The 24,691-nt window shown below is 33.9% G+C and overlaps 1 protein-coding gene across 1 annotated transcript; it reads left to right on the top strand.

Annotated features, from left to right (window-relative positions):
* Positions 1 to 228: 228 nt before the first annotated feature.
* MS3_00003783 (uncharacterized protein) lies at positions 229 to 23,332 on the top strand. Its single transcript, XM_051211646.1, has 11 exons — positions 229 to 1,670; positions 1,719 to 1,909; positions 1,955 to 2,046; positions 2,084 to 2,207; positions 4,230 to 5,161; positions 7,028 to 7,390; positions 12,112 to 12,339; positions 14,028 to 14,582; positions 18,259 to 18,542; positions 21,370 to 21,529; positions 22,419 to 23,332. The coding sequence occupies exons 2-11, from the start codon at positions 1,747 to 1,749 to the stop codon at positions 22,458 to 22,460; spliced, it is 2,943 nt and encodes a 980-aa protein (XP_051071730.1). The 5' UTR covers positions 229 to 1,670; positions 1,719 to 1,746; the 3' UTR covers positions 22,461 to 23,332.
* Positions 23,333 to 24,691: the final 1,359 nt, after the last annotated feature.

A 24,691-nucleotide genomic window follows, 5' to 3' on the forward strand; every position in this document is an offset into this window, starting at 1 on the left:
CATGACTGTAATTACCGGGAACGAAACACTTTGATGACCTGACAGCGTGAAGTTTATCTCTACCCCAATATCGGCACGTAAGTGATCTTAAAATTCCTTAGGTCATCAATATGGTTTAGTTCTGTCGATCCTTCTTCATAAAATGTCAATAACTATACACTACTAATTACTAAGAGCTTTCTTATATTTATTTGTTTATTATTAGCTGATTTTGTGTTCAGACATATACTGCTGTCTCAGCCGCTATTTTTAAGGATGGTAGCAGTTATCGCTCCCTCATTGCATTCCTTAGTTCTAAAAGTTACGTTTACTGAAGGGTTTCTGAAATATCAGAAAATTATCGGAGGTTTCTATTCCCCCCTAACATTTATGATTTCTATCCGATAAATTCAGACAAAGAGTTATTGGGACGACAGTTTTTGACTTAAGATCTTTTCGTACATTATGTTAGTCAATATTTGTCATTTACTTTTCCAAAAAAATTAGGAACAAATAGTCTGTGCTCAAAAGTAATGAACGTACGAACAAGTCATCTTTTGTTCCTCCTTTCGATTTTTGATTTTATGAGACAAAGGGCATCCCGGTGTTTTTTGAATTTCAAAAATTTTATATCTTAAAAAATAGATCGTTGCTACTGAATTGCATTTTGCCAGTCGTACTAAGTGCGTTCATGGGGCAGAGCTGGATCAGATAGTCAGAACTAACATTCTCCCTACCGTAATTCAAAAGACTGTCTTTAGTGTTTTCTAACTTGGATTATTCCCCCTGCCTAATCAAGAAGTAAGAATCACCATGAATACATGGAAGTTTTTTAATTGTGTTCCCATTATCAGTTATTTCGTTCGAACTGCCCTCATAAAATGATGACCAAAGACCACAGTTGTCAACCGCGTGCACATCTTTCCTTACAAGTACCCATCCATGTTACTAAATTCGGTATTCAATTCAAATTACTTTTTAAAAATGTAAGGTATAGCTAAGGTTGCCATTCGTGTAACCATAAACCCATTTTTGTTATCCCTAATAGTTAAGATTCTCTTCATGTTTGAAAACGAAGTTTGTGCAAGGGTTGGTAAAATTATAGGGGGAAGTCTAGGTGACTGTAAGAGGGAATGATTTTCACACATTAATATTGATTACTGCTACGGGTTACCCTAAATCACGCTTTTCTGTATAAATACTTTCTCTAATCGAACTTAAAAAAACCGCATCACCGTTGGTTGTATAGACTTTGGAATAACTTTAAAGTGGAGTAGATAGAAGCTTACAGTATGTGGCACATAAATTGTTTTTATAAGTGTATTTTGACCTCATAATGTTTGATCTGATCCTTGTAAACCTGACTGCGACGACCAAAAATTCATAAATTGGCAACAGTCTCTTATTTCTAACAATAACTGTGGAATAAGTTTTTACTGGCCTCAGCCACAAAACAGTTAACAGCTTGATTTCTCTTGAACTGAATCTATTGGTTTTTACTTGTTGTCTTCTAACCAAGTTGCCTGAAATGACTGAGGATTAGGCTACATATTGTTCAATTTATTCTACAAGACAAGTTTAACTAGAACTAAATTATTACTAAATTGTATATCATATAAGTTTATCCCACCTTATTTGTCGTGGTAAATGATTGTGGTGTGATATTTTTTGGTCAAACAATTTAGTGAAGGGTAAGAATATTTGTACTAATTTTAACTATTTTCGTCATTTTCTTATAGATTTGTACGAGAAATAGGAAGGATCATTATGGATTCTAAAAACCTGCCGTCAAAATTTTGTTACTTCAGGTCCGAATTGAGAATGCATCCTCCAGAGACTCCGTTGCATGTCACACAAGAAGCTGTTAGGATGTTAGAGGCTTACCTGAACATAAGCTCTCTTAGAAGGCAAAAAAATACTGAATCTGACAGTGCGTTTGTGTTTAATCCTTACAAACCTAATGATTTAATGACAGGAGGATCAAATGTTTACCATGATGACATAAGCGTACTGCCCCATAAAGATCACATAAAACATAATGAACTGTTAGGGGCTGATCAATCACCAGTAAGGAAAAACATTATTATTTTTATCACCTTGCCAGATTTGCGCATGTGCTAACTATGTTAGCCAAATACTGAATATGTCTCTTGATAACAGAGAACGTTTAAAGAAGTTAGAAAAGATCTCTCCACATTTCGGTAATACGACAACACATCTTAAAGATAGTAGGTTCATATTTAATGAAAATACACTTGGTTATATGAAGCTATCAGTAAGCAAGTTATCACTTTTTTATGTTCATTCAAGAACTCAGTGTCTGTTGTGAACAAGATGGGCTCATGTATTGTGTGATGTCTGTAGGCAGTTTTCACTTATCTGTTGTTCACACCGTGTAAAGAAACTTTTTGGAGTACCTATAAAAGAAATTTAGTTAATAGTGGCCTTGATGATCTATGATCATAAGCACTGTGTCTGAGGTAACTGTTTGAGTCTGGTTGCATACAGGTAAGTTAAAATGTACTGTTTTTACTGTCAACCTTTTCTGACCCTTCCTTCCATTGTGGAATGGCAGCGTCTTTAGAGATGCTGGTCATTCATGCGTAACACATTACTGATATTTCAAGCCAGTACGATGGGCAGTAAAGATTGCCCAGTATACGTTATACCGGCTGCAACCGACCATCCTTAGATTTAGGTGTTAAAGCCAATTTGGTTTAACTTGCTCTTCAAGATAGGCAAATCCAGTCACATCAAAGTGGTAGCTACAGCCAACAATAAGTATTTTTTAAATCACATTATAAAAAGCCTTAGACACGTGTTTGATGCTCATTGGAAGCTGAAGCTGCAGCAACGTTTGTTGGTTAATGCTGACGTAAGTGAAACCAATGCATGAGACTTCTTTTCTGCCTTAAAGTATCAGTTGCACAGCAAAACATTAGCAAGTTTTCAAGCTTGATAACTGTTTGGTAAACTTCATTGATTTTACTCGGCAATCACTGAGAGTTGGATTTCATGACATGAGTGGCTTTCCCCAGTGAGTGGATTCTGTGCTGCAGAATATTTTGTTACAAATTCACATATACTATCAGACTTCGGGCGAAATTAGAAAGAATCAGCTTAGCAACAACTGAACTGCATAATTGGTGAGCGGCCACTAAGCAGTTAAAAATACACAATAGATTTGTGCTAATCAAAGACATTACCAATTAATTGTAACTGTCAGAGTTTGATTTGATATTACGTATACTGTAGCCTTTCTTTAATATCTACAGCTATTAGTTAAGTCTTTGTTCAAGGCGATTTTACACAGAATAAAGTCAAAATTCACTCATTATGCAACATTTATAATTTGTAATCAAAAAATAAAAAACTATTATTGCATCACTATGCCACTAATTAGCGTGTTGAACTTCAAGAAAGTACTACCAGGTTGATTCTTCCCACTTTAGTAAAAATTAAATCTAAAAAAGTATTTACCCGATAAAGTTTGTATGTTTTCTCCTTTTTTATAACTTTAGTTAAAAGCTGCTTAAATGCAGTGTGATAAGACAAACAAACAAGGTAATACGCTACCCGTCGCTCCAGAAGTATTGGAAAATTGTTTAAAAACTACTCAGTTTCATTGAGGTTATAATTGACTCCAAGTATCATCTTCATAAAAGTCAAATGTCATTAGATAAAAGGAGGTTCAGATTTAAAATAACTAATTTATATGCCTTACAATTTTTATGAGAAATAGATTGCTAAGTTTGTTTTTGGTGACAACTCGTATAGTAATAAGTAAACGTATGTTTACTTTAAAGCTCCACATTGTTTAAAGATGAATCCTAACGCAAGGGATAGTAATTGGACTTAATGCCACAAATATCTCCAAACTCTTCAAAATTAATATGTAGTTGTAAAGAATGTTCCTGATCAGTAAAGTAATTCATTTTATTTATTATGATAGGCATAAAGTTTATTTATATTTCAAATCAAATAAGTTGTATTCTGCATGAGACAAATGTTAATTTACCATATGAATTTACTGTAATAAAAATCTATAATCGTACGTCCGAAACATTGATTTTGAAGGCTGATTTCCATCAAACATGATTGAAATATTCTGAAAAGAATTGACTGTTAACTTACATAATTTTAGATTAAAATGTTAGTCATTCGGTTTAGTAAAATTCATGTTCTCATTTATTAAAATGATAAAAACACGGAGTTTCAGGTCTAATTTTGTACATTCTCATTATTTTTAGCTTGTTCATTTAACTGTGAAATTATTCCTAATAAAATTCCTCTTCAGTCAATGAATGGATCATTTGCACAGAAAACAAAAATAAATGGATTTTTTCCTCGTTTTGACAATGTTGATGGTCTTAGTGCTAAATCTCGACAGTCTGATTCACTATATAATTCAGTTAGCATAGAACCAGTCAGTCCACCAGTGTTTGAAATACCAATTCAAATACCTGATATAAAAACTGGCAGTTCATTGTCCAAGAGGTTTGTAATGAAAGACGATTCTGTATCTTCATCGATCATGCGCTATCATAGTGTATGCAGTGGAAGTGCAGAAAAAACTCACACCATACCTGAAATAGAGGAATGGTCAGTAATCGAAGTTAACTCTCATCATAATGAATATACTCGACGTTCCAGTGTTAAGTCAGCCCCTGAAGACGTACAACACTGTTTGCGCATAATACCTAAACGAAGTGCTACCAAAAAATGGTTTAAATTCCGGCTTCCCAAAAGCGGTTTTAACTTAAAGTCTCACATTGGAAATAAATTATCTACAGCTAAAGAGGAAATATTCGAATTAAACAGTGTATTTATGGGAACTAGTTCTCACGAAAAAGCATCAACTCTAGAAAAAGAATATAATGGCTGTGCTGAAGTCAGTGGTACCCTCTTTCCTCCAATACCCAACAGAAAATTGAGTACAAACATCATAAACAAACCAAATGAAAGGCTTCATCATCCAACACTTACCAATGTATGTGCTCAGTTATTCCCCCGATTATTTCGTCAGAATGAATCTTCGTCTAATTATTTATCAAGTGGTTTTTTCCCTAGAATACAAAGGCTATCCACAAACACTATTCGTCGAGTAAAGCGAAAAAAACGCACTGTTAGGAAATTGGATAAAATTTCTACTCAAGCTTCTGTAGAAGAACAAGAAGAAGAGGTAGGGTTTCTCATCTTTTGTAACGTTAGGTTTCATTGTTTAAGTTCTGAGATATTCTGTACATCATCTTCAAATGCTACTGCTTATTGTCTATTTGGTAAATAATCTCAAAGTAATGTTAGTCGATGGAACATAGTTTATATCATAGCATTCCACCAGCTACATCAAGGAACAATGTTAAATAGCATAGGAATATGTTGGATAAAATTTACTGACAGCTAGATCAAAATATATCATCAGACCATAAAATTATAGTTTGTTAAGCAGATTGATGTGTAAATGGAAGTGAAGGCTCTTGCTTATAGTCGTTTGAGATAATTGTAATTCTTAGATTAAAACCTGAGGTTCAAAACTAGCAACAACATTAATGATGTATTTGATTTTTTTTTCATTTTTGGGACCTTAAATGTAACATAATTCATTCATTAACGTCATTAGTTCCATATGAACTTAAATCGTTTTATTCAACCCCCCATTATCATTCATATCGTTATTTCAGATTCTTGACCTTCCACTTTGATTGATATAAGTCATTTTCCACTTGAGCCGATATACATGTGTGTAAGGTTCTATATTGTTGATGACTGATAATGTTCGGGTTACTTTACTGAATAATATGAGCACTTGATTACAACTAGTTTATTGTATCATCTGATAAACTAGTGTTATAAATATATAGCTTGATCATAGAAAATGTAAATTGGATATAAAATATCTTAGATATCTACCTAGTTGTTACTATCATATAGTTGGTTTTTTTACAATAAATCGTAGAGATTAAAAACTAGCATCCACCAGTAAGGTGCGTAAACACAGCCTGGAAAATGTTATCCCGCTCGTAAAAAGACAATATCCTACCATTAGATAATTTGTAATTCTATCAAATACCGTTAAACTTAAGGCTTATCAACCCATAAATTAGCTATCATAAGCATAAAGAATAGAGGAAGTAATCTAAAGTGGCTAATCTTCTAAGAAGTCAGATTCAGTATATTAGTTAATTATCCTAATATATCTCTCCTGAACTGTCTAATAAAACGTTTTAAGAGATCTGTTGGTACTAAGTAATCGATACATTTTGGCAATTAAAGTGACCCATTGTATCATTCAATAAAAATAAAAAGGATTCAGCGAAGAAAATCTTTTCTATGAAGTCATATACCTAAGCTGTACATTCGTATTTGTAGTTGTTTAATAAATGTGAGTCTATAGATTGGATAAAAGAGGTCTCATCATAAAGTGGTCCGAGATTTAAAACAACAAAAGCAGGTTGCGTAATGGTCAATACATTTTGAATAAATCTTTATTCACACAGATACCTTTTTTGACATGAATATGATAATTCACTGGCAAAAACTTAAAACGTTTGGTCATTTGGTAATTTACCTAGAAAATAAACGAAAAAGAGCCAAGAGAAAAACAGAACAACTTAACCAATGTTACTTACTTTCAAAGATAAATCATCGGTACTATTTGATGATACAACATAAATGGATCAGCACCAATAAGGTTTCTTTTTCCTAAATCAAAGTTTTGTAAATTTTACCGACATACTTTGTTGTTTACGTAATCTTCTCATTGGATACCTTTCAACTTTCCACAAGTTTTATAGGTGATACAGCCCCGTTTATATTTTCAGATAATTCGTGTGAAAATGTTCTCTCACGAATGAACAAAGGATTAAGTAAATTATATTTGAGTCAGAGCATATCGTATTTAAGTTAATTAGTCAGTTTTAGGTATTCATGCATCCCTAAACTGATTGTATCCGATATATTTCTTTTTCTCAATGTAGAGTGAATTGTTTTAGCTTTCTTTTATTAACTGTTATGACTAAATATCTATTTAATCCATTCACTTGTCTAGTTTCGCTTATTACCATTATATACCAAACGGCGTTCATCAAAATTCTCTCATCATGGGAATGTTGGGTTAATTAAAAATAAAGGGAACTTATTAGTTAAAGAAGTAGAGTATAACTTATTGAACAGATCAAATCACTCATCGGATAAAGAATTTTTAGAAAATGACTCGTTTAATACCCCAATAATGAATTCCAAAACATGGCCAATCGGTTCACCTAGCTCAAAGGTATCTGGCGAAATTGCTTGTCTTTATCGTGGATTGATCGAAACAATAGGAAGCGATAAATTGATTGAATCTACTTCACAAACATGGAGTCATTTTACTCACAGAAAACCTCAGTCTTCAGATAAAACTAATGTACCTGTAAGTTTTTCCGTAATTATTTCATTATGTGGTATCGAATGTTACTGAACCTTTCCTCCCACATTTTTATCCCATCTGGTTCTGCATTTATTGTTTATCTTTAGTTTGAATATAGCTGAATCTACCATTAATACTATTGTTGCTGTTACCAGTTGGCTAATCAGGAATTACTCATCCGATAAGAAATGAAATGTCAAAATGCACTTGTTATTGATTTGTTTATTTTTTGGATGGAAAAAATCTTCAAATAGTTAGAAGTTATAAACCATGTGCAGCATTTTTATATTATTGTCTTTCATTCTAATAGCGTCACTCGTATCCTAATCTGTCTTTCAATAAGTAATCCATCCTTTATTTTTAACTGATTCATTTTAAAGTACTGATGTGGCTTGTCTATATCCGGTGACAACTAGCATCGGTTTGTCTACAACATGTATCTCGTTCACCTTTTCTCGTCCTAGAGCCGTTTAATCCTATCGACAAATCTTTCAGGGGTGATTTATTGAAAGTGTATTCAGATAAGGGACATATATATATAACTGACTATAATGAACTTGAAAATATAAAAATGAAACAAGCGTTCTAAAGGGACAATAAATCATTTGGAAGATTATATCTTTGGCCGTGATAAAAATAAAAGATAGGTGTCGTGGAGATTCTATATCCACAGGTTAAGGAGGTTCAGACCAACAACGACGAACTGATGATATTCTTCGATGTGACAACCTCTATGCACTTCAATCGAACCAAGCTTAGCAAAGGAAACTCTAACTCTGCTCCTCACCGATGATATGAATCTCCAAAAGTACTCGAAGCTTCAACGCCAGAGTTTACTAGAACTCATCGATTAATGCTTAACAACATATTCTCAACTCAACAATATAATTTACAAACAAACGAGAGGAACACCAATGGGATCACTAATGTCAGGATTTATTACAGAAGCAGTGATGCAGAGACTGAAAGCTTCGATATCACTGGTGATTAAGCCAAAATGTAGATGTTGTATTCGTCATCGATGGAAAGGATGAGCTGGAAAGCACCTACAACGTCATCGATGACATAAGATGATTCACAATGGAAAATGATCCGAACAGATACCTATCATTCTTAGATGTATTAATCACTAAAACCGACAGAGAAAAATTAGAGACTCAAGTATATCGTTAGCCGGTTCACACAGATCAAATTCCCAATTATGGTAGTACCAACCCAAGAGCTCAAAATCACTTGCGTACGAACTTTATTAAAGAGATCGAAAACACATTGCAGCACTTGCAGCGCAGAAAAATGAGGAAAAGTATACAATTACTTTATTCCGAAAGAACAGCTACCTAATGAACTTCACCAAAAAATATCAACCAAACGCATTAGAAACAAAATTAAGTAGAGAAACCAACAAACGGATCATCCTAATATATATCAAATACATATCAGAAATTACATCGAGATTGTTGAAGCCGTTTGGAATAGGTGTAGCACAAAAACCAAAACATCATTTCAATCAATCCTATGCAAACCAAAAGACGAAATGACAAAAGGAGAAAAACCGAATATCTGCAAAATAAACTGTTCCAGTAGTGAAAAACACTACATCGAACGAACTGGACGCCCCCTTCATCTTCGCCTGCATGAATATCAATTAGCTGTCAAGATCCATGACATATCTCCTCTTCCATCAATGAATGTGGACAACTGTGGACAAACATTCAACTGGAAAAAATGTTGAGATCTTGGATACAGGCTTGGACCTCAGGTCAATCGATTAATTAACAAACACATTGAAATCGATCCAATTTATCAACCAATCAGAGAAATTATGGACAAATACAGGACCAAGAATCATTTGGAGATACAATCAAAATAGATGGTGATAGATTAAAGGACAACAAAAACTGATCAAGATCAAGGGTTACAGGAAAGCTGTATCATATGTGGAGAAAAAAGAACACACTAATTCTACCTGAACTTTGTGCTGATGATATTGGTCTGAGGAACAACGAAAGCTCCATGACCAAATCATTTAGGTCAGAGGACAAAACTCCACCTAAATCAATTATGCTCTTGGTTTTTCAATATTTCATCAGTTCATTGCTTTTGTGATGATAGCCATTTCGAGAAATGTATGTTTGTATAATTCAGTGTACGGATTTTTTCTTGCCAAGAATATGGTTTTAGGAAATAACCAGCTTTTCAGGAGAACGTTTAGCGTCGTCAGACAGAATGATGTTAGATTGAGGTTTTGGTGTTAATGTTTCTCTTTGCTTACTGTATTAACATATTCGCTTATTGAACAGAAGAAGGAAATATAACAACCCACGTGCAATTGAGTATGTTCTCATTTAACTCAGTTAAGCCCTTTTGTTAACTTATTTAGCGGACAAAGTCATCCGTACTATAACAACTTATTGTACCTTTATCATTGTTGTGCTTGTATGATATATGTATGCTTGAACATTGCTTACTGCCTACGCATATATTCATTCTGCTAACTTTATTATTAGCTGCTTAATTGATTCGATGATCCATACATTTAACACTCTACACTCTCGGTTCGCTGAATCATTCGTTTGCCTCTCGGCTTTGTTGTCTGAATTATCTACTAATAAGGCTTTAGTCGCTGCTTCTCTTTGCCTTCTGATTTCAAACACCGTTGAGGATTATATGATAACGGTTACGAGGGTGATTAGTTAACGAAGCACAGCCACTACAGAAACATTCTATTCAAGTGTTTTGTACAGTCATATGGCAATGTGAATGTTAAAGTAGAACTGCATCTATCATCTCACCCACTCTATTTTCATCATTTTTTTAAGCAAATTTATTTTGAATTTACTATTTAACGTCAGTCACACTTCCCGTTACAAGTCATTTGTCTTGCAGTTGTGTTTATGCTGTTATTATTATTGTATATGCTGCTTGATTGTACGATTTAGCTAATAATGGTCAGACTGTGCGTCTAAAGATAGACATATCCTTCTTAAATTTATCTAACCTGTTTTGTTTATGAATTTATTATTTTCATCAATACACTACAGTCGTGTGCATGGGTTATGAGTCATAGCATTTTTATATTATATCAATGCAGTCTAAATGTGAAGTTTTCCTTTCCAGCCAGCCATCTTAACTATGGCTTTCAAAATCGATTTGATGTGATAAACATACAGGCACACAATAAACCCACTTACTAAAGAAATTGTCATACTTTGGACGAACTATAACTCGTCAACATTAGTGATTTGTGTAGAAATATTTTTTGAAAGAACGTTGATATTTAGAAAATCATCACGTGAAGTCTGTTTGGACGTTTCCCGGAACTTCCAGCGAAGAGCGATGCACTTGCTTTTGAATTTTAATGGCTATTAGGATGTAGAATAAAAATTACAAAATGCTTTGAATATCCGTCTTGCACTTAAATGAAATATAATAACTTATCCCATTTAGGGCTGTAATCTTTCGTGTAGCATAGGCCGCCCACCAGCGTTCTCCATCAAAATATATCATGGAAAATCCTTTCCAGTTGTTTCCAATTGATATTGATTCTTTCGATGTCTGCTTCCGATTCTCGGAGCAGTGTGTTTCTTAGTCTTCCTCTTCCCTTCAGGATTCCAAGTTAGCACTCGCTTCGAGATGCATTTGGTGATTTTCGTAATGTATGTCCTGTTCACCAGAAACGTCTTTTCTTAATCTTCTCTTTACCCCGAAGCTGGTTTGTTTGCTCCTACAGTAGACTGTTGCTGGTGGTATTCGGTCAACAGACATTGATTACCTTGCGTAGACAATTGTTTATATTTACTTGTACATTTTTGTTGGTGGTTGTGGTAGTTCTCGAAGTTTCGGCTCCGTACAGTAGAACTGTCTTGACGTTCGTATCAAGGATTCTGACTTTGGTGTTGGCTGACAGTTGTTTTGAGTTCCATGTGTTCTTCAGTTGTAGGAATGCCACCCTTGCATTGTCAATCCTTGTCTTTACATTTGTATCAGGTCTTTCTTGTTTATCAATGATGCTGTCCAGGTATGTGTAAGTTTCCACCTCTTCTACAGCTTCTCCAGCAAATGTGATTTGGTTGGTGTTCTCTGTGTTCTATTTAAGGATCTTGCTTTTTCCCTTGTGTATGTTGAGGCTTCTGCTACACTGGTTGTCTTCATCTGCATTTTTTCGTGTGTATGAGATAGAAGAGCTAGGTCATCTGCAAAGTCCAAATCGTCTGGTCGCATACGAGTTGTCCATTTTATTCCGTTCTTCCCCTCAGATGTAGAGGTCTGCATAATCCAGTCGACCACCATAAGAGAAAGAGGGAGATTAAGCAGCCTTGTCTGATTCCAGTCCTCACTTGGAATGCGTCTGTCAGCTGTCTTACATGCACGGCTTTTCAGTGTAGTCCGTCGTGTAAATTCCGTTTGATGTTGATGATTTTCCCAGGCATATCATAGTGTAGAAGAAGGCTCCATAAGATTATACTATCCACACTGTCACACAATTTCGCATAGTCGAAGAAGTTTATGTGTAGTGACGAATTTCATCCAACCGACTTCTCAATAACGATCTGTAGTGTCGCCATTTGATCTGTGCACAACTGGTCGTTGCGTAATCCAACCTGTTCATCTCGAAGTTTGGCGTTTACTGAATCTTTGAATTCGTACACAGGGATTTTAATGTAATTTTCGAATTTTTTATGAACAGTGTGAAGTAAGTTTTTGTTTTTATCTTTATTGGATAGTCTTTCAATTTGAATTCAGTTATGGTTCAATGCGATAAATCGAATAAATCTACATTTGACTTTACAATCAATGATTTATCTACAATGCAGCATTGTACTATTGATCATACAAAAGTTACGGATGAAATAGTGTCAGGTAGGGAAGCGACTGATGTAGCACTAAAAAATACTACCATCAGTTCTAAACCGAATCAAGCAAATAAATCTTCAACAAAAAATGAACTATTTGTAAGTAATGCTTTTTTTCCAAGTATTTTCTTTATAAATGTTTCTTCAGTTCTACTGTCCCAACTGTAAGTAATTCATTGAATTGATGATTTTAATTTGTCTTAACAACGGGCGAAATTGGCTATGGCACTGGCTTCTTAAGGTTCTACCGTCCCAACCAAGTGTGTCATTCATGTATATATATTCATTTAACGAATGGTCGACTATTTAGTAGTAAATTGTGAACACTCAAATATTTGTCGATCGTGTCTGATATCTGACTCTCCTTATGTATTGTAAATATTCTCCCTTTTTGACGTATGTTTAATAGGTCAATTAACCATACTGAACTAGTCTTATAACAATTTATAACCAATATTGTTTATATATGTATGTAATAACTAATATTCTGTAGTGAATAAAAACAATTTAATTGATATCAGTCATTTAGTTGTGATGTTCATTATTTAGCACGTCAATGGACAGATAAATAGTGACAAGTAAACAAATAAATTAATAACGACAAATATTGAGATGTTCAATACATTTATCGTAAAGGAAATTTATTTATGTATTCTTGGTTTATGTTACTTGGATTTTGTAACCGGTAATTTAAGAATGTTGCCAAGGGAACCTTTATATTTCTACAAAATATTTTATTAAAGGGAACGAATGTCATGAATCAGGGTTGAGGGTCACATCGGGTTAATAGTGCGCATTCTCTGGTTTTAACTACTTGTGTTGTGGGTTCTATTTGATCGTAGATTTTATTTTTTTGTCTTATCTGGGTACTCAATCGACTTGATGTAATTCAAATTGTGGTCAAATTAGCTGAAAAATATGTTCCACTTAATCAGTACGCGTAGATACCCCAATTTGATTGAGAATTGTTTAATACAACTGTCTGAAGTAAAGATAAAACCAACTTAATGTACGGGTTAATTTTTCTGTCGTTCCTAAATCGTTCGGGATAGGATTGTGCACGCTCCTATCGTATCAATTAATATTAAGATAATCATTATTCAGCATTCAGAAGTTTTACTTTCATTATCGAGGTGAAAGAAGTAACAAATGCCGAAATTTTATTTATTATATGATTTAGCATCGAGTATGCGATTCATCAGTCAGTTTATTCTACCTTCGGATTACAAGGCGTAACCGCTGAACACATAAGATCTGATAGAGAAATATATATGCGATAGCTGATCCATTTACACCACGGATCTCGTTTTTGATAACAAAAAACCCAGTATATGACCAATGCTAGATGTACTGGTTGAAGCAGACCAGAATGTGTAGTATTGCTTGAAGGAAAAATGTCTCTGAATCAGGTTAATGACTGCCGATGTAGACTGGTTATCGAATCTGAGCATACTTCTTGCATCTATTACTAGAAGAATTGACATTATTTTTACTTTGCACCTGAAATCTAAAAATTCATCAATGAAGTCTAAGTATCACTTGTCTTTACCTTTCACTTTCCTCTCGTCTTTGTCTTTTTCTTTTAGTATATCAAAGTCCATCTGGATAGATCTTGATAAATCTTATTTACGTATTAACAATCTTCCTCTTATTATAAATTTTCAAACTAGGTTTGTTTATCTGGTCCTATCTGTAAAAAAACTAAGACAAACTCTTGACATAATTGATAGTGTGGTATACTCATTCTATTTTTGACACATGTTGTCGACATGTTTTTGAAATTTCAGTTCAATAAAGTAACACAAAATCTCGAAAACTGTGCGGTGAGGAATTCTTCAAACAGTTCTGAACTTCAAAATGAATTAAAAGTAGAAAACTTCAATCATTCATCAACAAATGACAATACACACTATCCATACGCTAAATACGTTGCAGCTATGGTTGATGCTTTGTCTGAACGTCTTATGGGTAAAATATCAGAAGATGATTTAGAATTACGTTTTCAGACTTTAGAAGCAGAAGCATCTAAAGCGGCCAAACACAAAAATGCTCAGTTTGTTAAACGTGAACGATTCTACTCGGTTAGTAATGGAGCTGAGAATTTACGTTGTCAGAATTCCTTAGAAAATACAACACGGGGTAATTCATCATCAGATGAAAATATATTCAATAACAGAACAGAAAGAAATGAACTAAAGAATAGACGATGCCATTCTGTAACTAATTTTTTTGCTACGACAAAATCATCAGACTTACATAATGCATCATCATTAGAATCAAGCCAACGTAATTTGAAATATTCTTGTTTAGAACAGGTGAAACGATTACAACTTCGAAACAAAGTAAAGTGTTATTACAAACCATTATTCTTTATCAAAATTTTATACATGTTAACTTCTATGCGTTTATATACTGCCCATTCATAAATCTGAGTCTTTTGAGCTAAGAGGTTGTAATTTGTAGTGTTGTACTTTAGGTACAATTACAACAATTTACTATACTCTTGTGTTCATATGACTGAGGGCCTAGTATTCATATTCTTTCTAGTCAGTCAATTATCATCCACGTAGATGCTAGCCCAAAGTTTGCACACTTCATTATCACGATGAGATAAATTTAACACGATGAATTGTAAAAAAGATCGGAATAATGTAGTTGAAATAACAATCAAAAAGACTTGGCTTTGAGGATAGGGTATGAGAAAATAGTGGAAAGATATATATATAGTTTCGAATGAGTTAGAGTCTTACTGGTAAACCTTACCACTGGAGACGAGAATCCGTGGATCAGAGTGAGGTTTGACATGTGTAGGATCGACCTTCTTCAACTTCTTCCGTCGTGAGAAGGCAGGATTGTCACAGACGCTAGTTGTCCTAGAGAGACACCTAATCGCTATCATGCCTCTTTATGCAGCCGGCAGCACAACTTTACTATCAGATTACGAGTTTAGTACTTTTTGTCTTACTGCTCTCCTACCAACCTGCTTGGCATGTTGAAGCATAGAGGGACGAGTGTTCCAGCCAATCTAACCTAATTTAGTTTTCGTATCGTGCAAGCCCGACCACCAGGACAACGTATCCGCTATGGATTATTTCTAGTGTTCGATTACTTAAAAATATAATTTGTAAATTTGAGATATTTCAATGAAGAAATTTTTCAGTTGATCAATGTGGTCGTATAAATTCCTCTATTAAGTGGCAAAAACACTTCTAACGCTTACTTCGAGGTCCAATCCTAGCTGGAGTACGTTGCGAGAAAGTTTGGGCTAGGAAAACGAAGATGGATCAACAGTCCACGAAGTCATAAACTGTTAAACAAACAGTACCTCTAAAAGCATATTCCTTGTTTTGAATCCCCAACTTTCACATATCAGTTGATATAGTCCTATATCGGTTATACTAGCGCATATGTATTTGGTGCTTCCTTGTACCAATTTTTGTGTTTAAATGAATTTTGTCATCTTTCATACATTTCATTCGTTCTTAAACTACTATTCTGATGCTGAATTCGCGATTACGACAGATCTTGTTTTGTACTCCACCTCTCATCATGTTAGTCATTTTTTTCATCTGACAATTGGGTTTTTTGAACTGACAACTATCCGCAGTCTTATATTGTCTATGAATAAATAAAATAATAACTATATCTCTGTTCATTACGGTTATCGAATTAATACAATTAAAGAACAGCGAAAAAAAATAATACAAAATGGAGTATTTAAAATATTTACTTGTTTCAAGAATCTTTACTAGTGAACAGGTTATAAAGTTGCTGTCATTTCATAAGTGGTAAGTAGGTGTACAAACAGTCGGTTTTCACAATATTATTCTTTAAGTATTATTGTTAAACGTAAAAAATATCAATTTGTTTTAATAGTCAATATATAAGTCGATTTAATCTTCCATTGTTTAACCATTTCAGATTTGCTATCATTGCTATTTACTAACTATGTGGTATTTTGACATTAAATGTGTTAGTCATATAGCAGGTCTTAAATATAGAAGTGTGCATACTTTGAACTGTTTGTACAGACTATTTTAGTTGTTATTCTACTTGGAACGTCCCAATTAGATGCGAACTTTATTTCTGATTGACGATCCAACTAGTTTGTGGAAAATAAAACAATGATACATTAATTTTACCAGTCAAACTATGGTGAAAATGAAAAACAAGTGTAAACTAATGATACTTACTTACTTACTTACGCCTGTTACTCCTAATGGAGCATAGGCCGCCGACCACCATTCTCCAACCCACTCTGTCCTGGGCCTTCCTTTCTAATTCCCTCCAATTTTTGTTCATTTTTCTCATGTCTATCTCCATTTCCCGGTGTAATGTGTTCTTTGGTCTTCCTCTTTTCCTTTGGCCTTGAGGATTCCATGTGAGGGCTTGTCTTGTGACGCAGTTGGGTGCTTTCCTCAATGTGTGTCCTATCCACTTCCAGCGTTTCTTCCTAATTTCTTCCTCCACTGGGATCTGGTTTGTTCTTTCCCACAGTTGGTTGTTGCTAATAGTGTCCGGCCAACGGATCCGAAGTATTTTGCGTAGACAACTGTTAATAAACACCTGTATTTTCTGGATGATGGCTTTCGTAGTTCTCCAGGTTTCCGCCCAAACTAATGATACAGTAATAACTAAAGGTCTAATGTAATAGAGAGAACAACTCAAGTTAGAATGATCAGGTTTTTAAAATATTTAGTAGAATAATGATTCAGTTTGATTCAGTCAATGTTCTCGATTCCGAGTCGTCCAGTCTTCCGGATGAACGAGCCCGTGTAATTTAAATTAACAATTAGAACTTTGTTCATTTAAGTTGTATTTCGTTTTGTCTGCATTCGAACTTGTAACCCATTCTCATTCTAGGCAAAATTTCACATTCAGCCAAACAAAAGCGTGGCATAATTAACATATTTTATAACTGCTAGTCTGTCAAGCCCATTGTGTATTTTACTTCGCTTACTGAAAGTCTACCATTGGACCCCAGGTTGTAAAAGATGGATTTAAATTATGATCTATGTGTTATGTACAATATCTGATTGATGTACAGAAAGAATAATTTATGCTAGTGGGCGTTGTTGTTATCCTTAGGTGATAATTACGTTTGGAAACAAACTCTGTACTTCGAAACATGTTATTCTTTGATACTCCCATTATATAACTGCTATATTAGAAGTTTGATGGAATTTTTACTTCGAACTTGTCACAACTAGAGAATCATTTCAAACTCATGAGTCTTGCTCAGCCATTTTATCGTAGTTTGATACACTTCAACGGTGCACAACATAACTACAAATGATGTACGATGAAACCTTAGTTTTTTCATCGAAGACGACACCTTGGAACCAATATTTTTGAGTTTAGTGTTTCTCACCTTCAGTTTCAATCAGATTTTCGATACAGCACAATACTCATTCAGTTTCATCGCTGGATGATTTCACAGATCATCTCAGAACTAATCACCAGTGGGTATACGTTGATTACTTAAGTAATTTCGTAGGAATTGTTTTACAATTTGAGAGTGATTTTTATCACTAATTGATGCTAGCTAATACATTAAATAAATCAAACTTAAATAAATCCTGCTGTTTTTTAAAGTCATTAGAAAACAAAGCACTTCTTGTAATCTAATAGAATATATGATGTTATTATAGATACCTGGAATTTTTGGTGAATTGTAATGGTAACCAGTAGGCAACCTCATGTCATTCTCTTCAATAGATTAGTGTGTTAGCTCATTCAATCGTGAACAATCTCATACATGAATAAGCGTTTATTTTTTGTATTATCAACGGTTTCATTTAGTTATTTAGATATGCTGAATTGATGTTTATCCCTTTCTAAAACCGATTAGTTACGTATAATCAAATTGAGTTTGACAATTTATTTTTTAATGATAATATTCAAACTTGTTCATTGTTAGTTGTACGAATTGCACATTTTCTAATCCGATTGTTCATAGCACATATAATCTACTCATGGTTATTGATTTTATTATTATTATCTTGAAATTTAATTTAGTTAATTATAACAGAGGATTTATTAAATCGTCTTGTGAATCATACAAATTATCCGAATTTCGAGGCTGATATCCTAGATTTATTAGGTCGACAACCGAATTGGCATAGAATCGCTATTCTTTATTATCTTACTAGATGTTCAGTTAGACATATATTAAATCTACATATAGAAAAGTTGGAAACAATACAAGAGTCAACTTCAAGTTCATCAATGTTACGTCAATCGATAAATATTAATTCAGATAGTGAGGAAATTGATGGAAGTTATTTACAATCATCAGGAAGGTAGGTCGTTTCATAGAAATTAAGTAAATTTGATTATTAAAAGCGTTTGGTGTATAGTTTTTATCCATTTGATTTAGAGAGGTGATCGCAAGCGATCATTCTATGACTGGTATGTTAACAGCAGTTCATAGTTTGATTACTGAGAAGTGCTTTATTCTAGGTTTGATTTTAGTTTTCATTGCGCTTTAACTGAATATAAAAGGGTAGTTGCTATCATGTTTACCAATAGGATTCATTATTTAGGTATCAAATACACAAAATGTTACCAACGAAATAAGTGCTTGATTGAAGTGATATCAACGTTCCTATGATTGAATGACCCTGAAGACCAGGAAACGCTGGACAGCTGTTTCTTCCTAGTATTAGGCAGCAAACAATGCACTTCGATGACCTCATCGAGGATCAAACTCTGGACGTTCATGTCCAGTGGCGATAGCTTAATATTCGGAGCACTATATTAGCATCCAATCGTGATATAAAATTTTAAGTTCAACAATTTCTACAAGCCGCTATACTGGTAATTATTGTGTACTCATAAGTGATAAATTCTGAGATGCGATTCCTAGTTCTCTCGTTAAAAGCAGTGACCATTAGAGTTCAATCACATTGTCTGGCTTTCATCCCGCTCGCGGGACTCTAACCCAGGACCTTCGGTCTCGCATGCGAACGTTTAACCTCTAGAGCATCGAGCCGGTATGCAACAGTGTTAATATCTAACTTCAATCAAATCACGAAATCGCGCCACCGTCCACCATTGTTTTCACTGAGTCACTGCCTCACAACAGATACAGTTGAACTCCACTGGTCACTGCTTCTCACTAGGACTCCAGGAAATATCTCTTGAAGCCAGTAACTAGTGAGCACATGATGACTACTATAAGATTCAGGGGTCTTGTGGAAATTTTAGTAATTTAATGATTGAATTTATGAATCAATTAAAGCGGGATCGTGGGTGCACACTACTGAGGAGTCCCATATTAGAACGAAACGGCTATCCAGTGCTTCCAGGTTTTCCATGGTGGTCTAGCTCTAGCCGCCCAATGAATTCAACTACTAAATTATCACAATCTTCGCAAAACCATCTTCCTGAAAATGATTAGTGATAGATACGCCCTTTGCATGCACTATGATGCCATTGGTTGAAAGTTATTAGCCAATCAGAGACTATATATGTATATATGTTGGGCGGTCCGGCAAATGTTTTGCAAAAGACAGGCAAGCACAGGAAACACTAAGATGCGTTTCATCCAATCAGTGTTCACTTGAAGTTTTAGCCAAAAATATCAAAGAAGTGAAACGTCACATGTAGAGGTTCTGATTGGTTGATTGCTACACTTCTACTATGTTTAGTAGCATTCCAGAATCTTCTAGCAACCCAAGGACATTTGAAATATAAAACCCTGTATTTTCTGTATTGAAATGAACCTTGGAGTAAAGTACTTCTCGAATATTTTGAGTCCGCTCTCCCATTGTTGAGGTCACTGTATAGTTCTAGCTTGAGGGTTACAGAATAGCTTAAGAAACGAATATAGCGTTCAATCGTAAGACTTTATATATATATATATATATATATATATATATATATATATATATATATATATATATATATATACATTTCTTATCTATCAAAAAATGGAATTCGCTGCTTTAAGGTACTACCGTACAAATAATTTGTATCGCTCCGTAATTTTCAATAAACAGTGATCTTTCAACGAGGATATTTGAGTTGATGTATTGAGGTTGAATACACCATGCAACTTGGTTACTAAGTGATGCATCTGTAGTGACTTACATTTATCACGAGAACACGACTGGTTTAATAAAAACAATTATTATTATAACCAAATGTAACAGTGTTTGTTTTAATGTGCTTTTGTTTGACTGTGCTAATGACAGCTATATCGTGCTTCCATTCTTGTTCTTACACTTCGATTGTAACTTCGCGCGAATTCGGTTACCTTCTGTATCCAAGGTTGTATCCTGGCACGATCTCGGTATCCTTTCGATGCCACGAGATCGCCAGCAAATAAACATCGACTTGGTCCATTAATTGCCTTCTGATCTTTGGCTTTTCGGGTATTTTATGGAGTCATTTGGAACGAGCTTCTTGGTAGCGGTGTTCATAGTTAATCCCAACTCGACGCCACGCTACACAGCTTTTGATGCGCTAGATGTTTATGAGGAAGTGACTCCGTTATGTAGATGTCTTTTGTATTTTCAATGTAGAGTAATATCGGTTGATTTAATGTACTGCTTGGTGGTTTTAATACATGATGAGTCACTATAACTTGTATTTAAACTATTACTCATGTTTCACAGAAGGAAAACAAGAGTAATTGAATATCATCTATGTACATTGTTCTTATCAAGAAAAGTGAAATCGTGAACACCAATACATCAAGAGTAATAGATTCTCAGCTTTTATTTGTAATTATGGAAACACCAACTTTTATAATAATAAACTGAAGAATATTTGTGTTGTGATGAGCGGTGTTCAAAATCTGATACTGATACACAGTGTGCTATGCGCTAACCCCCCAACTGACTACTTGAACGAGAACACAAGAGTAAGAAAGTATATTGCGCTACCGAATAAAGTGCGTAAATACTCATTTATATTTATACCACTTTAAAACTTTGGAAGCTGATCCATTTCTTAGCTAATAACATGCACTTTATTTTTAGGTCACTTCTGATTGCCATCAACTGACCTTCTCATTAGGCTACTTCTTGTTGGCTTACCATATTAAGTTGTTATCCATTTCATAGTTATTCCTTTCTTTGTTTTTTTTTCTGGAATCTTTATTCATACTTATCATGCATCAAGTAAATCACCTCCAAGTAATTTTTATCCATCAAATTCAACATATGAAACAATAATTCGTGATACTGGCCAATGTCGAGCAAATATAGGCCGAATCAAAGATTATACAATTACTTTTTTTACACGTTGGTATGCAGATTGGGTATATAAGCGTGGTGGTTGGGTGAGTTTTTATTAATTTCGAAAGAATGTAAACAAATATTATGTACTACCTTTACAAAAAAAGTAGATATTTCGTTTGTTTAACAAATGACAATAAAAACAACTGAAAGTTGTTAAAGACTAAAACAGGACTAATTGGATAGTAGAAAGATATAATGCAATATTCATTCTGTTATCGATATGTAACACTCATTCTCAACATATGTGACTCTACATATCACTACGTCCAATTGGAACTTCTTGAAATCAATCTTGTATAACTACAAAGTTAGGGTAGAAACAAAGAGCAGTTACCACCGTTTTATTTAAAGTTGTTTTAGTAAAAAAATGTTAAAAATTTAATACAGTCCCTTGATAAGCAAAGGTGGATGATGACTAGAAGTGGGATTCAGGACGCGCATTTTGCCTGTCTGGGACTCGTCAGCTGGATATTTACTCCGGATCTCGAACCTAGTACCGTTCACTTCGAACGCCCTTGCGTTATTCACTTAGCTGCTGAGTCCAGATAGCCACCAACTTGTGCAATGGAGTAAAGTTTAATTCATCTAATATACAACACCTAATCCTGATAACCACAATCTTATTACACTAGTCAAAAAGATGTTAACCTGCCATTGTCTACTATTCCATTCACCTGATGATACAAATAACATCATTATAAATTATTGAAATAAGTTTTCAGCATTTGTATTTTTTAAGAAAATTGGTTGTACTTGTTGTTTGGATCTTCGATGTAAGTTAGTTTTAAGACAATCCATATTGTTGAATGTGAATTCAGTTTTGTTTAAAGAAAACCATTTAATAGACAGAAAGTATAATATTCTGTTGTATTTCATCTAAACAAAATTCACTCTTTCTTTGTTTATGTCTTTTCTTTGTTCCCCCCAAAGCAATCTGTAATCGAGGAAACTGAAGATTCTGAGCTAGACTGAATTGTCCATTAATTTAATTAGTATAGATGTTATTTTTTTAACGAACACACAACTCGGTGCTTAATTTTTGTCAAACTATTCGTTCTAATATTGACGAATATTCGTATAGACAACTAGTCAGTATGTGATAAATTATGTGTAGAGTTTATAAACCTAAATTTTATACATAAAAAGTAATTTGTTTATGATAACTTCATTTGTATGTCATATATAATATATGTGAGGGAAATGACAATCGATTCATAATCCTTAATTATTATTATTTTTGTTTCCGAAAATTGTAAATTTCTACATGTTTATGTAGCAATCATCTTCTTTTTCAAAAATGTAATTTCACTGTATATGCTCCTAAAAACAATATGATAATACAATATATTGTTAGTATGTAAGTAATATATTCGTATATATCGTTTTGTTTGAGATTTTTTCCGTAAACCAACTTAATGTATATATGATAATGCTCAACTTAGTTTTTTTGCTTGACTATATTTTTCTGTTTTTTTATAAACCACATTAGAGGTAGTAGCGGGTTAAAAATGAACTGAAGTGATATCAGAAACCATTGTGAACAAAATTATGAGGATATGAAACATAATTAACGAGAGAGGGGAATATTTTCAAGTGCAAAATAAAATAATAATAGTAATAGTTTAAGGCCAAGGTAATGATAATAAAGACATATTTATTTTGTACGTTCAGTTCTGGCTTCAACTTATGAATGGCAAGAGTTACTTCTGTTTTGAGGAGTTTGATACAAAGAGATCTAGGTAGGTTCGGATGAATTTTACAAACAACATTCAAATCAACCTGTGGATCAGTAGAGTAATAAGGGTCAATTAAATGTTCAAGAATGAAACTTCTAACTACTTTCCTCTTACTCTTGTGCGTACAAAAATAAGTACGTCTTATCGTTACCTTGACTTTAATATTACTTTATTTCGTATTTGAAAATATCCCTCTCGTCAATAATGTCTCATATCCTCATGGTTTTATCCATAACTGTTTCTGATATCACTTAGTTTTAACCCTTCTGTTACCTTTAATTATTGTAACAAAAACATTTCAATTATCTTACTTATAAAACACACTGACTGTTGGTCTGATATATGCTGGAGATGCTTTATGTAATAGCTCAAAATCAGTAATCGTGGTGCAGATGCAATAATTTTCTGACTTGGGGCTCTTCAGAAAAGTATGCCTTTAATCTTGAGAGGACTGATGGTGGATTCAGATCCACGTCTTCTTAAATTCATCTCGTTGTACTATTGTTGTATGGCAACTTGGGCGAAATTAATTTTGTACCAGGCTCCACAGTGATTTTAATTGTCTTATTATGCAAATAACAAGAGTAGAATGTAGTTTAAGATAGATCAAACAGTTTTCATCATGAAGGGAAATAGCCCTGACGACAGGTATCCTTTTATTGCAATAGATATTCTTAGAAATTGGTATACTATTTGATATACTACCTACAAGTAGTACATTTTTTCATGTTGTATTTTTAAAGATGACATCACTTTTATTATATTCCACCGTAGATGATCTTCGGTTGTAAAGCTTGCCTACACTAATGTCGATAAGCTCTTAAGTGCTAAATATCTGTTAAATTGGTATCCAGCTACTCATAGAGTCAAACGATGATTTTGACATTTCGGGATAATGAGGACCGTCTATAGCCTTTATGATATTAATGAATATAGGCACTATCAATTTCAAAACTCAGCATAGGATCAAACTAAATAACTAATCTTTGGGAACTTTGGCTTTAGATTGTAGTTTTAATCACTTTCCATATTTTTCTGCTTGCAATGATGAGCATTTCGGTAGTATTAGCATATATATAAACAAGGAAAATTAGAGCCTTAGTAACAAACTGGACTTTTCGATAATGAAGGGACATTTTCCGTTCTAAATATGCGATCGATCGGCTGAGTTGATTGTGATTGCTCATGAAAACAGACTTATTGATGCGATAAACCCACATGAATGGGCATCAAGATGTATAGCAATCACTCGTTTATTTTTAATGACATAAATGTATGTCAAATTCTAATCACTAAAATAAAGATGGTTATAAGTTACAACATAGGTAATTGTAAGATACGAGTTTTGTTGGTCACTCATTAAGCCATGAATTCGAAATCTGAATATCATGTTCAATTGTCACCTTCCATTATAGAATTGTTCTTATATAACTACTATTTCAAACAATCAGATATGTAACATGTTTG

Source organism: Schistosoma haematobium, chromosome ZW (genome assembly GCF_000699445.3).
Source record: "Schistosoma haematobium chromosome ZW, whole genome shotgun sequence".
NCBI classification, from domain to species: Eukaryota; Metazoa; Platyhelminthes; class Trematoda; order Strigeidida; family Schistosomatidae; genus Schistosoma; species Schistosoma haematobium.

Bases quoted from the DNA above. Each gene is read 5' to 3' on its own strand.
- MS3_00003783 (XM_051211646.1), top strand. From the start codon at position 1,747: ATGGATTCTAAAAACCTGCCGTCAAAATTTTGTTACTTCAGGTCCGAA. The intron at 2,208-4,229 runs GTAGGTTCATAT...CATTATTTTTAG, and splicing joins GACAACACATCTTAAAGATA to CTTGTTCATTTAACTGTGAA. The intron at 7,391-12,111 runs GTAAGTTTTTCC...TTTATTGGATAG, and splicing joins CAGATAAAACTAATGTACCT to TCTTTCAATTTGAATTCAGT.